General features: G+C 41.4%; 3 protein-coding genes across 3 annotated transcripts; 1 reads left to right on the plus strand and 2 right to left on the minus strand.

The window, feature by feature from the left end:
- Positions 1-1,529: 1,529 nt before the first annotated feature.
- On the minus strand, positions 1,530-3,377 carry LOC139651873 (nuclear RNA export factor 1-like). Its single transcript, XM_071528755.1, has 2 exons — positions 1,823-3,377; positions 1,530-1,744 (listed from the first exon to the last, which is right to left on the minus strand). Exons 1-2 carry the CDS (start codon positions 3,375-3,377, stop codon positions 1,530-1,532), a joined length of 1,770 nt encoding a protein of 589 aa, XP_071384856.1.
- A 3,089-nt stretch (positions 3,378-6,466) lies between these two features.
- Positions 6,467-10,435, plus strand: LOC139651881 (protein FAM133). Its single transcript, XM_071528763.1, has 7 exons — positions 6,467-6,599; positions 6,983-7,058; positions 7,990-8,154; positions 8,504-8,565; positions 8,670-8,759; positions 9,129-9,221; positions 9,342-10,435. The coding sequence occupies exons 1-7, from the start codon at positions 6,597-6,599 to the stop codon at positions 9,390-9,392; spliced, it is 540 nt and encodes a 179-aa protein (XP_071384864.1). The 5' UTR covers positions 6,467-6,596; the 3' UTR covers positions 9,393-10,435.
- A 766-nt stretch (positions 10,436-11,201) lies between these two features.
- On the minus strand, positions 11,202-15,298 carry rd3 (retinal degeneration 3, GUCY2D regulator). Its single transcript, XM_071528762.1, has 2 exons — positions 15,009-15,298; positions 11,202-11,638 (listed from the first exon to the last, which is right to left on the minus strand). The coding sequence occupies exons 1-2, from the start codon at positions 15,296-15,298 to the stop codon at positions 11,272-11,274; spliced, it is 657 nt and encodes a 218-aa protein (XP_071384863.1). The 3' UTR covers positions 11,202-11,271.

A 15,298-nucleotide genomic window follows, 5' to 3' on the forward strand; every position in this document is an offset into this window, starting at 1 on the left:
CTGTTGACATTCTACAGCCAAGCATATTTCACATCAAGGAACCTTGATGTGAAATCATTGGGTAATAACACATCAAGGAACCTTGATGTGAAACACTGCAACGAACACTGCACCACAATGATGAACACTGCAAGGACATGATGCATTTCAGGACTGGTGAAAGAAAAACTTTTTCTTTCACCAGTCACTTTCACAGTTTCAGATATGAACTTTGCAAAGCAGCTGGTTAAGTCGTCAAATTACCTGTCACAATCACCAGTATTTGGCTGATGGCTTGTTTTAATTTCCAACCTTAATAATTGTACCCAATTACATCTAATGTTAGTGGTCCCTCCTTTTACAGCATCCAAGAAAAAGGCTGAAGATGATGACATATCTTGGCAGCATCTGCAACTTAAGTCTGTTAATGCAGCTTTTCACCCACTGATGCTGGGTAACACACACAATGATATGAGGATTTTTTTTTATTTTTTTTTAGCTTTTTCTATTTTTGATAAGGAAAATGAAGTGCCTTACATTGTTTTGTAAATTACCTTTTCTTCATGAGCTTATACTGCCACATGCCTGGTCTTATTTATAAAAAATATTTTACATTTTTAAGTGAAGGATTCATCAAGATGCAATAGATCTATGTTTAAATGCTTCTCTATTCTCCCAGTTGTCATTCTCATCTAATCTCCAAAGAATGTAGGTTAGATGGAGATTAGATGTTTATTGTTACCCCCTAACAGGAATGTGACACGTTTCACTTGCCAGTTTCACTTTTGAATGTACTACCTTTCAGGGTTGGTATGCAGAGACAGCAAATGTTAGAATACGGTGGCACAAGTTCAGGCTCACCTCACACTGCCTTTGACATTGGGTCATACTGATGTAACATTAGCCTGAGGTTACCTGGCTGCTGAAGTTAACTTCCCAACCTGCAGAAAGCTACATCAACACAGTCTGCTAAGCGTGGTTAACTTGCTTTGTGGTGGATGGACAAAACCCTTAAGTTGAGCAAGGTAGAATACTAAACACTGGTGATGTATTGGTAAATAAAAAGGTAAAGTATGACCTCCAGTCGTGATCATTAACAACAACAATGTAAAAGATCCAACTGTATTTTCAGAAAATAATTACATTTTCTTACAAAAATGATAATGAACGTGCCTCTGTGACGCCACAACGTTACTGAAGTCCAAATGGCTCGTTTAGAGGCTCAGTTGTCTAATATAGATTGTGTGAATTTAGCTGGTTACCGTGCTTGCTTACCGTTTTGATACTTTCGTTTACTTCTGTACTTTTGTTTAGCTTCAACTCCAACTCCTTTATAACCAAAGTGGCACGATATGGGACCTCTATAGGGCTATTTGTAGGGGCAACGACAATGCTTCATAAGCTTTGTTTTTTTGGGGGGGGTTTATTTGGTCTACATCAGCTTTAATAAAACAAGGCAAAGAAAGAAAAAGGATCAAACAAAAAAATCCATATAAATAAAATGACTGTTCACTGAAATGATTATTATTGCACAGAAGACATTTATTTATTCATTTTGTGAATGCAACATCAGGAATCGTGCCTGCCATCTTCAACAGGGTGAACATTTGTCCAGCTCTGTTGAAATCCCACTCGTTGTCCTGTAGACACTTGTGGGACCACTCCAGGTTCATGCCGGATTTCAGGGAGAAGGCTGAGAGCATCTCCTGCTGCGGTCCGGTGAGGGTGGACCCCGGGCTGGAAGACGGGGCCGGGGCCGGGGCCGGGGCCGGGGCCGGGGCCGGGGCCGGGGTCGGGGCCGGGGCCGGGGCCGGGGCCGGGGCCGGGGCCGGGGCCGGGGCCGCAAAGGCTCGGCAGGTCTCCTCTGTAGTGGCCGTCCGGATGGAAAGCTGGTCGTCCACTATGTGCAAACCAGAATCCCCAGCAGGGACGGTGATGAAGACTCGAGAGAAGGCCTTAGTGGACTCCCGCAGTTTACCGTCCACTTCTTTGAAAATTCCACTCACTGTGAATGACAGCAGTGTATTTGTGCAGGTCCTCACATCAACAGTGAAGGAGGCAGGGTCATGCCGAGTCTTGGGGAGCTCGTTGAGGAAAGCCACCACGTTTACTCGCGTGCGTTTTAGCAGGCGAGACCGCATCGTGGAGTCTTTGATCTGCTTCAGGTTTCGACTGTCTTTGTGGTACTCTCCCAGACCGCTCTTGGAGAGGTTCTGTGTCACGAGGGAGAAAGAAGCTCCATCGTGGTAGGCGTCCAGAAGAGGCTGTCTGTCCCCTGAGTCGTAGATGCTGTAATATTTTTCCAAGAAGTGAAGGATGAAAGCCTTGACTTCATCGGAGGCATTACAGCTGTCCTTGAAGGCGGGGAAGGCGGTGGGTGGGGGGAGGTCCAGGCCATCCAGTTTGAGAAGCCGGGGGAACCTCTCCCGCACAGCGCTGATGTAGGAGGCCTGGTCCTTGAACAGGTCACACAGCGGGTTCCCGATCAGCCACAGCTCCACCAGCTCCAGGCCTTTCACCTTGTCCAGCTCCCGGTCCGACCTCAGCCTATTGTGGGACAGGTTGAGGGTCTTCAGTTTGGGGGTCTTGGTGCCCAATTCAGCCAGTTTGTCCAATTCGTGAATACGGTTGTTGCTCAGGTTCAAGCGCACCAGCTCTGGAATGTTTTCTTCTATGATCTTGAGCACAGCCTCCATGCTCGTCTTCCTATTCAGGATGACTTCAATGTTCTGGGACGCCAGGTCCGAGTCTGTGTGGATGTTGTTCAGGTCAAGTGCTTGCTGGGAGCCGTCAAAGCGCTTTGCCATGCATTGCTTCAGGTGCGGCAAGTTTTCAGGCTTCAGGTCAGAGAGGAGGAAGGACGGAGGAGGTCTGGTGTTGACGTATACTGCCACCTTATAACTGTCTGCGTCTGTGATCTTGTGGGAGCATTTGTACAAAGCAGTGGCGGCAGCGGCATCATCCACATAAAAATGGGCCCGCCGACTGTCAACATGAAAATGTTCAGGTGTGTAGGGTACTGAGCAGATGCTCTGGAGAGCTGTCAATAACCAGTTCTTGTCATATTTCCTTCCATGTGGTATCGTTACTTTGTACCAGCCTGATCTGCTTTCCCCTAGTCCACTGTTTTCTCCACCTTCTTGGTCTCTGTCGACCCGCCCATTTCTTCTCTGATTGGGCCTTCCGTAGGGGTTGAATCTGCGCTGGGAGCCGCTGTCATGGGAGCTGTCTCTCATAGCTACACCCCCGTCATTGCCAAGCCTGGACTGTGGTCCGGGGCCCCAGAAGTTCCCGGAGTGGCCTCCGCGCTGGCGGTCCCTGCTGTCCGAGCGGGCCCTGAGGGTGTCTCTGCCTCTGCGGAACAGCGGGCCGGTTCTGTCTTCATGCCCGTCCGCCATTCCTGGGAACAGCGTTAGTTCGAAAACACAATCCTGGATGAAAAATAATATTCACAAGGACAGAATTGTCCGTCTTACGATACACGAAAAGCGAGGATATGTGCGATACTTCAGCATTCCATTCACCTTAGATTAATTAGAACCTTACATTCGTTATAAAGGTGATTGTGACGCAATCACAATGAGTTGTTTACTTTCAATTCAGCTCACCTAATCACCTAATCTACGACGGCGTTTTAGGGCCACTGCAAAAAAATAATAATAATAAAATAGATTTTCATAATCATAATATTTCGAGAATAAAGTCATAATATTTCGACAAAAAGGTCGAAATATTACGAGAATAAAAGTCGAAATATTACGAGAATAATATCGTAAGTAATCATATCAGCAGTAAGGATCCATCAGGTTCTGCTGGAGAAGAACAGGAGCTCCCAGCACTCTGCTCAGCTCAGTCTGGGTAGAGGACACACACACACACACACACGCACACACACACACAGAAGAAACCACATCAGCATCAGTGGGGTAGAGTCATACTACAAGACAGCTATAGTAGAAGATAGTAGAGTTGTAGTAGAAGAGAACAGAGTCATAGTACAAGACATAACGTCTGTCATGGTAGAAGGTATTAATCAATACAAGAATGCAGAAGTAGCCTAATAATCTTCCCAGTTAACAGTTACTAACCAGTTAATGAGAGTCAATGAGAGGAGTTCTGCCAAGAGAAACTAACCAAACACTGATATCTCTTGTAGCAATCATAGGTAGAAATGCATCTTTTGAGCAGACATTAACGTTGCACAAATCAATAATACAGCTAGAGTTAGGGTAACACTTTATAATAACCATCATTAATAAATGGTAAATTGATAGTTAATTAAACTTTAGTTAATAGTTATTTTACTGTTAACAAACAATGAAATGATCATTAATAATGTTTACTAATTATTAGTAATTCTATAATTTATGTTATTTTATCATTAGTTTGTGTAATATAAAATAATTTGTTTATAAATTATATATTGTATCATAGCTTTTTACCCTTTTTACCGTCTCTTATCAGCTATGATAATGATCATTTCATTGTTTGTTAACAGTAAAATAACTATTAACTAAAGTTTAATTAACTATCAATTTACCATTTATTAATGATGGTTATTATAAAGTGTTACCAGAGTTAGAAAACAATTTCCCTACAATATCAAGTAGGCTATCCTCCAAGCAAAGTACAAAACCATTATAAATAGAGTCCAGTATAAGAAGACAGATGCCTCGCCACAGACTCCGAGTGTGATCACAAGTTCAAAACAAATGGAAGACAGTCTCTAAAATGACTTGACAGGATAACCGCGATGAAAGATCTTAAAAGAAATGTCTTTAACTTTGTTAACCAGGAGATATCTATTATGAAGAGACCATATCTTTTCCCAGCATATGTTCTGAACAAGCTTATTCCAGGTTGCATAACAAACTAATAAAACAACCACATTGCTTGAATCTCCTTTGGTTGCTGATCTGTGATACATTTCATACAGAAATTAATGTTGAATGTTATATGAACTTCTCATTTATTTTCATAGCACAAGGGCATTGTTCTCTGTTGACGTTTACATTCTACCTGTGGTGCTGTTGTCCTCTCCTTAACGCAGCCAGCCTCACTACTAGTGCATCTTTACTTTGATGTCACAGATTGCTCGGGAAAATAAAAGGGAATTTGTTCATGCCTCTGGGTCCTTGCGCTATTTTCTCTTCATAACAGTTGACATTCTACAGCCAAGCATCTTTCACATCAAGGAGTGATCATGCAACTTGTATGCAGACATGACATGATGGCACTATGAAAGCAATACAACAGTTATGGAGGCACCAGTTTATTAAAAGTAAACAACATAAAGCCTACCAACAACACTCAGAGGTCAGAGCTCAGAGATTACAAATAGTAATCATTTGGCATCATCTACAAGAATAAAACCCTGCAGATGTGCATAGTAAGCAAAATGCAAGTCATACATCCCCACATGTAACACAAGTGACACCCGAAATAGAAAGAAAAAATAAATTCAATTGTATGTTCTCATAGATGCACAGCCATTGTCCTTCAATCAATGTCTTTTAAACAGTGTGCTGACAAAAGGATTGCTGATGCACAAAGCTAAATTTAGACATCCAAAAGCTTAACACATTTGATACAGAGAGGTTGGAAGCATAGAAGGAAAATGTGTTACAATGAATGAAAACTTCAATAACAAAGGCAAGGCAAATATACATTATAGGAAAACAATTTAGGATTTTGACTGATATCAGTTTGTGATAGAAACTTTCAGAGAACATTAAGATCTTACCAATTTCTTCCCTAAATTTCTAACCCTATATATCATAAATATCTTACAGAAAAAAATGAATCCTGCAAGTTTGTGAGCTTGATCTCTGGTGGTCAAAGGCAATATTACATTAAAGTAGACAATTTCTATATGCCCAAATATCTATGAAATGATTAAAAAAAAAATTAAAAAAAAAGAAGAACAGGCTGACAAAAGCATGCCAACATGTGATTTTCCACTGCTGAAGATATTCCCCTAGGGGATCAATAACGTGCATCTTATTCGTAATATACCACAACAATACCTTTCAAACAGTTTCTTTTGACAAATGGCATGTTTTTAATTTGTTGACACGTTATACTGGTTGTCCATGCAATCCTACAAAAAAGGAGCCACATAACACGTTATCCAATGTACAACATCAACAATGACAGATGAATTACACTTTAGGCACGAACCTTCTCTCAATCTTTTATTACAATTAAATGTTATAATTTAGTTATAGTTTAGTTATAGTTATAGTTATAGTTATAGTTATAGTTTAGTTTAGTTTAGTTTGTTCAAAAACGTCTATCCTGGTAATATGGTCGTGCATAGAGCAGCCCACATAGTCAGGTAACAGGTTTATTGTCCATGATAAATGATTTTCTACTTGACGATAGGAAAATGAATGGGGCTTTTCCCATGAATTAATTCACCACTAGGGGCGCTACGTGTCATTTTTATTCCCGGGTTGAACCACCAGAACGCAATAAACAATGGTGCATTATGGGATACAAAATGTCTCCCAACAGTGCTAACTAGTCGATAAGAGATAATTTGGATTTGTTTTATTTACCTTGTTATTGGAGTGTTATCTTATATTTCTATTATTCAATAACACTCTGCTGCCGCCATGGTGAGTAGCTTCACCACTAACAACAGTCGTCTGTTCATTGGCTTTAAACGGCATCTTAAAGATGGGTAACATAGCCAAGTTAAGCTAGCAGGCTAACGTTTACTTCAGCTGAGCGCAAGGGAACACATTTCTGTCTTCTGAACAGGATTCGGTCTTTTCTGATCTTACATCTTGTGCAACTGTGGCCCATGAGATGTCGGTTTAAAGTAATATGGGTTCATTAGCATGTAATGTTGCTGAACGTTAACTTAAGTAGCGTTAGCTACGTTAACACTCTGCCATCACGACACGAGTATCGTACTGTTTATCTCACAGTTAATTAAAACTCCTTTGTCGCACTAGGACGCATTTCGAAACACTTGATTTTGTTCTTTTGTTTCTAGTCAACTAAAGTGGAGTCCAAAGTAAGAAGTGAATCCAGCTCAAGAACAGATGAAAGAAGGAGATCAAGCAGCAGTGGTAAGAGAAGTTCAGACACAGTAACATCCAGCTTGCTCAGGGCTTAACCCGTCACATGTCAAACTCTAGACTAGTGCCATGATATCGATTATTACTGAAAACCCTTTTTGCATTTTCACATTTGCATGATGCCCGATCTAAGGTGAGAGACCACATGTACAATTATGTGACAGCTGTGTTGAGCACCTGTTAATGTCAAAACATTGTCAAGCAGGTTAGGCTGTGGCAGATCACAGAAACTCTGAAGAGGACTGTACGCTGGTCAGTTGCTGTTGATGGTGTAAAACAGCATCATGGGCTCAACATATGCAAAGCATGCAAATCATACAATCAGGTGCCTTACCTGGTGTGATAGGGTACATACCTGGACTAGCCTGTGCAGACTGTTATGGTGCTTAGCAATTTTTTTTGTACTGCATTAAGACTTTGACATTACTTGGTCAACACCCATGGTGGATTTTTTGAACTAGTATAACAAAAAAGTTGAAATTCACTTAAGTGGCGGCAAAGAACTACTAAGATACTGTACCTTCTTGCTTATAGGGGAAAAAAATGCAAAACCATTAATTTATGTTGGGTTTTATATCTTGAAACATTCAATGCAAGGTTGCTAATGCTATCACATATGAAGTGTCGGTCATTACATGCAAAGGCAAATAAGGAATGACTGTGTGTGAAGTGCTCAATGCTGCAACTCTTGTTTGATAGCATCAGAAGCAGGACTGGAAACTCCACTTGGAAAGCCAAGTGGATTTTAGACTAGGATCTCCAAATGATTAGTTGGATGGTTGGGTACAAAAAAGGCTGATGAGAAATTTCCCAGCATTCAGCTGGTGGCTAGCATTAATTTCTCACCCTAATACCAATCATTGAGTGCTTCAACACAAATGTAAACGGCTTATCTAGCTTTATTTGGCATGTTTTTATTCAGGAAGAGAAAAAAAGAAGCGAAAACGCAGCCGTAGTAGATCTTCCTCATCCTCCTCTACCAGCTCGTCGTCGTCGTCTTCATCGTCTTCGTCCTCATCATCTTCTTCTTCTTCCTCATGCTCATCACACTCATCCAGCCGCAGTCGGAGTAGCTCTAGCAGCAGTGGTAAGTATGTTTTACCGTAAGTATTTCATCTTACAGGACTGCAATACATCTGAGAATCTTTGGCTGGCTAAATCTTTGATCTGTCTAAAAATACATTTTTTTCAGACAGCCTGTTATGTAGTTGTTTTTTTTTCAGATTTCTGTTGTATTGGCCTGGTTTATTAACTGATTAGAATTAATGTCTGTCTTTTGTTATTTTATTGTCTGCAAAAAACTTTTATTGTCTGCACTGTAATTCTGTTTTGAAACGGTTTATAAAGTGTGTTATCATCATAACAATAATATCCATATGTTCTGGATTTGATTTAGTTTGTTCTAATTTCTGTGCATTTTTCTGTGTACCGGTTAGATTCCCGTAGTAAATCCAGAAAGCAGTCTAAGAAAAGGAAAAAAGAGAAACAACCTAAAAAGGTAATTTTCTACACTGGGTGTCGTGCAGTTTGAACTGACTGTAACATTTTTCCATAAGTTACTCACAGAACTTTGAATTTTACTCATTTTGTATTTTGGACCAGAAAGGGAAAAAGGAGAAGAGGCAAAAACGTAAGAAGGACAAGAAAATTAAAGAAAAAGAAGAGTGCTCTGGACCTGTTCAGATCTCCAAGGTAGCACAACTTGCTTGCATTCAATAATTGTCCCAATGGGTGTTATGCTTAAACTGATGTTAATTTAGAAGATTTATTGCTTGTTTTGCCTGCCTAATACAATGTGAAACAACAGTGCTTTGTTGTCAGCCATGCATCCTGTGCATTTTCTGGTACAAATCTAAGATAAATGGTTACCTGTGTGGCACACTGTAACACTCACATCCTGGGAATCTTTTTGTTCCAGAATTGTAGGTAGTTATACTGTTTATTACAGTCTCATTACATTGTTTTAATTAATATATGATAGGTATATTTGCTGAGTAGCATGCATCCATGCCCATACATACCTACTAGCCCCCTTAAAATGACTATTGACTTCTCTTGCAGTACTTGAAGGAGAGAAAGAAAGGTGGCAAGTACAGCATGATCTCAGGGAAGAAGATAAAGATGAAAGTGAAGAAGTCAAAGAAAGACAAACAGGTATCTCACTCCATTGCAATTAAGTGAAAGTGAACTTTTTGTTTTTATAAGTGTGCTTTTTTGATTTGCGAACAACATTGTGATTTGCTTCAGTTGACATATGGCTTTTGTTTTTTACAGCGGGACAAAAATCGTGCAGAGCTTCTTGAGTTCCTCAACTCCACCCTGTGATGACATTGTGGACACCAGAAGTTGTCCTCCGGCTTGGACATGCCAGTTTTTCCTCAGCAGAACTCAGGAAACAACATGCCCGTCCGTGACAGCTTTCCAGGAAAATAAATATGAAGTGTTTTCACAGCAAGAGATGAGGAATTTGACTTGCATTGTCACAAATGGGCAGCAGAAGCTGCCTGGAGTAAAGGATCTGTATCTCTTGCAGTAAAGTGTGCTGTTAACCCTGCGTTCAGACCGCTAGCAACCACATCGCCATGCTACTGTCCAATGGCCAATTTCAGCTTTGTGTGCTAGCCGCAGCACCAGTGGTGTTACAGCGATAGGTGGAGCATTTATGACAGGCAGTATGACCTGAAATTTCAGCTGTGGCCAACTTTTCCTCACTGAGAGGAGGCGAAGGTGAAAAAGGTCAACATCGGCCAACTTTTATCAGGTCAGTTAAAGTGGAAGGACTTCTGGTGGCTGGTTTCTTGAGTTGCTGGCGGTTTGAACGTTCGGTCTCTCCTGTGGTTGTTATCCCCTTTATACTGTATGCAAGTTTTGGATTAATTTTATTTTTTTACTTGCTGGCTATGTAATTTGCTGTCGCCCTTACTACATTCAAGACTGCCCCTACATTTTCTTCTCTGTATGTTCAGTCAATACCATGTGGGACTGATCGTTATGTTTCCACAGTTGAGTGGCTGTGGGCGCTACAATTTCATCAGTGAATATTGTTAAGGCCGTTTTTGTTAGAATAAGCTTTGTTCAAAATGATGCAAATCTTGCATTGTGTTTGATGATGACAGTCCACTGTATGTCTTAGTCATTTTCAGAATGTTGATAATATTAATGTTCACTCCCCTCAATTTTTCATTCCTGTTATGAATTGTGGTTCAACATCGTTCAACGTCATGTTAATTATGTTAAAATATAAAATACAAACACTGTTAGTCCTCCAATAGCAAACCAGCTGACAGCTTTATTTGGATGATGGAGTAAACCTGTTGTATATTGCTGAATTTTGATATGTGGTAAACAGAAAAGAAACAGCAATAAACTGCTGGAAAGATTCCATAATACTTTGAAATGTTTCACTGGGAAACATCTGCTCATTCTATTAACATTACAGCACTTTCCTTTGTGTGTGACTCCCGCTTCCAATCGAAGAAGACTGAGGCAAAACACTCGTTGACCTTGGATGATGAATAGCCATTGTGCAAAATTCTTTGCTATTTGAAGAAAGTCAAAGTGCAGTCTATGGAGGGAGAGCGTGACTCATTTTCTGAATGACGCTATTGTGAACATTGACTATTACAGAGAGTCTTAAGAATGTATAAGTATAAGATTTATACAAATCTCATGCAAAGTATATTGTCATAGAGGATTATTCACCTCAAATGCCATTTTGCGAAGTGTGACAAAATTCCACCATACTTGTTTTCTCAAAAATACTTGATTAGGGGTTAAGAAAGCCATTATGTTACATATGGATTCCTCTCAGGCTAAAGTACAGCCTGCGATGCTTAAATGCCAGTAAAGAACAAAATGTCTACAAAATCTAAGAGGCATCACAGGAAGAGGTGGTAATCGCATAGCAGAATTTAAAATGTTCTAAGTCCTGGAAAAAGTAGTCAAGGTACAGAAAATCGGAAGAAAAAAAACACCTGTCATGGTGTGCTTTACCATTTCAGATTAAAAGGTACAGCATTCACCAAGGGATCAAATGCTTTGTGGTCTCATACTGACAAAGGAGGAGGATGGGAGAGATGTTCATATTCATCCTGCCTCGCCTGGTGCAAAGCAGGCAAGGCAGAGGGTCCTGGAGCTGAACAGTAAGCCTCTCCGTGTCACTGGAGCGTCCCACCATCACTGTCCCATGGACGCACGCCCCAGATCAGACGACCTTACTGCTGCTCCCTCCTTTGTATCTGAATTCGGGCATGCTCCACACCCTCTGGGCCCTCTCCTCCTTCTCCATCCCTCTCTCCACGTCCTCCGAGACAGTCTTGAGGTCGCTTATCGCCGCCCCGTCGGCCACAGCGGAGGTCAGGCCTACCGTGCTTCCGAAAGGGTTGATCTTGACCCGGGACCGGAAGTTCATGAGGGACACGCTCATGGCGCGCCTGTTGTTCCACTGGCGGGTGAGCCGCTGCGCCTCCTCCTCCTCCTTCACGCGGTCCAGGGCCTCCAGCAGGACGGAGCGGAACAGGCCGGACACCTCCTGCACCTCAGGCTCGTTTGCCTCCATGGCCTCGCGGAACCTGGACAGAGCAAGAAAAACCACATGTAGTGAACTGCCTAAGAATCGGACAGCGACACATTACTTGATGTTTTGGCTCCATTCTGTCCTTACTTTGCGTTTGCCGGCTTCAGTTTAATGGTATTTTCAGCCATATTGGATGAACAGTTAAAGAGTTGCAAACGTGGAGATATTAAGAACATTAGCAGTATGCTCACCATTTTTCATCAGTGTGGTGAAAGGCATTTTGATTTTCTGAAAGTTGGGGAAGTTCATGTCAAGATTAAGACATATTGCGGGTAACAATATGTTGTTTTTCTGTAATAATTTGATAGCTTGGTTGGCAGCAGTTTCAGTTCATCCTAGAATTTGAATACAAAAACCTGACAAAAACCCAAAAGAAAGTTATTGTCTTGTGTATGTAAAAAAAACTCTTTTCTCTTTAAACTGTTACACGACTGACAAGACTGACAATAGTGTATGTTCATCATTCTTGAAATAGTCTGCATCCCAACAAAATGCATTTTCATTTCAACTGTTAACATATTAAGACTGACAGTTCAGATCTTTTGTACTATAATTTGATAACTTAACTTGGCAGCATGTCCAGCATTTTGAGTACTAAGTTTGAAGTTTGACAACATGCCTGAAAAGAGAACCAAAACTCAAACCGAAACTTGTTTTACTTGTCCTACAGAACAAATAAACTCTTTCAGTTTTCCCTTCAAACTGTTGTCTTTCTTTGCTTCAACAGCACTTACACCTTTTAGTTCAGCTTACTTGAAAATGTTAAGGCAATCGGTTTCCTGATATTTTCCTAGTAATGTGAATGCTTAGGCATACTTAAGTACTGCTTACTTAACATAACTCAGATTTTTATAGTCAACCTAATTAATTATTTTGAGTTAACTATACTCAAGTTTACTGTAAGCATAACGTTTTTTAATGAGTACTGCTTATTTAACATAACTCAGATCTTTAAGTTGTCTGAATTGACATTTTATAGTCAACCTAATTAATGATTTGGAGTTAACTATACTCAAGATTACTGCCATGACATGAGTTGCCTAAATATAGTTCTTTTCAGCTTTAACAACTTAAAATTAATAATCTACTTTACATGGAAATTTTGAGGCAATCGGTTTCCTGACTTTTTTTAAGTAAAGTCAACTTATTACAATTTACAGTGTATGCCAGAGGTTCTTCATCTCTCTTCAGGGTGAAAATATCCTCAAATTGAAATTGTCAATCTGCACTTTTACCTCATAGTCATTCTGTCTTTTCACCACCAAAGCGAATATTAAATGTGTTGCTGTTCAGATATTTACAGAACTCATTGTACCATCAATTGCAGCGATGAACACTATCTCTTCATATTTCATCAAATATTACCATACAAGGGAACCCTGGCTGGTGGGTTTATATAACTACTCTAGCACGACCTTGTCTATTGCACATTAGAGGAGCAGAGAAATAGAAACAGAAGGACTACTTTACATGAGCTGGAGGGTGAGCTTTGAGAGCCCTCATCAACTGAACTGCTCACTGCACCATGAAATGACCTCAGTAGCTGATTGCTCGCTCAGTTGCCCCCCTTAAACGTTTTCAAGCCTGTATTATAATTTTTTCATATATGTTTTGACTTCAACCAGGACATCCAGGAAAAATAAATACTCCATACTGATATTGCCATAGTTAGGGTTTCAATTCCTACTGGGGCTAACCAAGCCAAAAATGTATGCACTCATGGCACTGTAAGGCACTTAAGATAAAAAAAACATCCACAAAATGTTATAAAAGGGCACCTGTCCTTCCCTAGAACAGAAAATATCTGTTGCGAAGACGGTTTTTGCTTGAGCCCCGGTCTCTAAAAATGTCTGAGGCTGATTTCCTGGTTCATTATTGTCTGGCGGATCACAGCCATCAGCCCCTCTGCCTGCATGACCAGCAGACACCGCGCTGAGAGGCCCTCCTGCTAACCCCCAATTACTCCTCCCAACAAGAAGAGGCTAAGGCCTTAACAAGCCTTTAAATAGACTGCTCTTTGGGAACCTTTCCAGCAGTTAATTATTCCAGTTGGTTCCCACAAGTTTCTCCTTTTCTCTGCTTAGATCTGAAGGCACAGGCACAGTGTGTTCAGAGCCAGTGTTCATAAGAAATGATGTGATTCATAACCAGTTAAGGGCCAGAACGATACTTACCGTCTGTTACTGTTACTGTACCAAATATCCACTGAATGTTCAATTTCCAGTGTCAGTGTCAACTTCCCTCCAGTTAGAGGTACCGCACAAACACAATCAAAATCCCCCAGAGCCTATAAACCTTTCTGATCTGGTCATTACAGTCGTTAGAATTAGGCTATAATGTTTTGAACAAATGAATTTACTTTCAAAGTGGAAATAGAAATCTAACAACTGTTTCATGAAATTTCTTGAAAGGAAGTTCGAAAATACGCAGCCAAACGGCTGTCAGCCAGACAGCAATCGGCCAACAAGTCCCATTTGTCAATTGGCAAAATTTGGCAAGTTGTTTTGGCGACCAACTGGACCGCACCGTTGTTTACCTCTTGGCTTTCTTAACATAAATAGTTTGTTGCCGTCTGGAACCATCCGAGTTTAACACCCTTTCAGAGTGAGGGCCAATTAATTTCACATCACACCTAAGGATTCAACCTCCACGCAGCTAATTGAAATCACAAAAATGTGTTCAAATTGGTCCCTGTGGTGTACAGCAGTGTGTGTGACTTGCAATTAGCTTTTAGCACCTCGCTGTGGCCTCATGTTCACACCTCGCTGCCACCTTCACACAAAAACTGTCAAATTCTAACAAGGAGATGACAACTCGGCAGCATTAGCTTTCTGCGAACAGATGCTAACAAACGAGCTCAGGAGGTCTCCTGGCTGTTTGGGCCAGCTGTGGATTAGAGGACATAGAACCAAAGCATTAGTCATGTAGGGTGACTGAGAACTTGGCCAGCGGATCAGTTCACCTGACGAATCCAGGAAGGGGATTTCATCACCTGTTAGTTTATCTGTTTGTCTGTCTGTCACCAGGATATCTCAAAAACGAATGAACAGATTTACATAAAATTTGGTGGACAGTTAGGCCTTGACCCAAGGAACAACTGATTAGATTTTGGTGGTGATGATTATTGTTTTTTAACCAAAACTGTGAAACTAATGGATCCTATATGGGTATGTTTGCAGGGTCAAGAAGTCAATTTAACCTAAAAGAAATTATGTTTAAACCTTCGCCAGTGTTGGTGAAGGTTTGCGCTCTTCGAGATCCTTCGTGCTGATGTGGCTTCCCAGTAGCATATGCAGTAATTATACTTTATGTTTCTGTATGGTCCATGCTACATGACCAGCCTCCTAAGTAGGGTGCGGCCTTACTTCAGTATGACCAGCCCGCAGCAGGACGGCGGCACCTTGGAGCAGAGGTCCTCCAGGCCCAGCCGCTCCCCGGTGCTGATGCTGAAGGAGGCGCGGGGCGTGGTGACCAGCCAGCTGTAGTCCACGCCGGTCTTGAGGCGCCGATACTCGTTCTCCCTCTCCCTCTGCTGCCTCTCCGCCTCCTTCAGCTGCCAGCTGAACTCCACCATCAGGGTGTCGGTGACCACGTCCGCCGGGTCCCGCCGGGGGCTCCGGTAGTAAGGCTCGTTCCAGCTGAACCAGGAGGCCAT

The sequence above is a fragment of the Centroberyx affinis genome, unplaced genomic scaffold (assembly GCF_046629955.1).
Source record: "Centroberyx affinis isolate AG114_WGS23_722 - 3 ecotype Tasmania unplaced genomic scaffold, CSIRO-AGI_Caff_v1 ptg001724l_1, whole genome shotgun sequence".
Classification (NCBI taxonomy): domain Eukaryota; kingdom Metazoa; phylum Chordata; class Actinopteri; order Beryciformes; family Berycidae; genus Centroberyx; species Centroberyx affinis.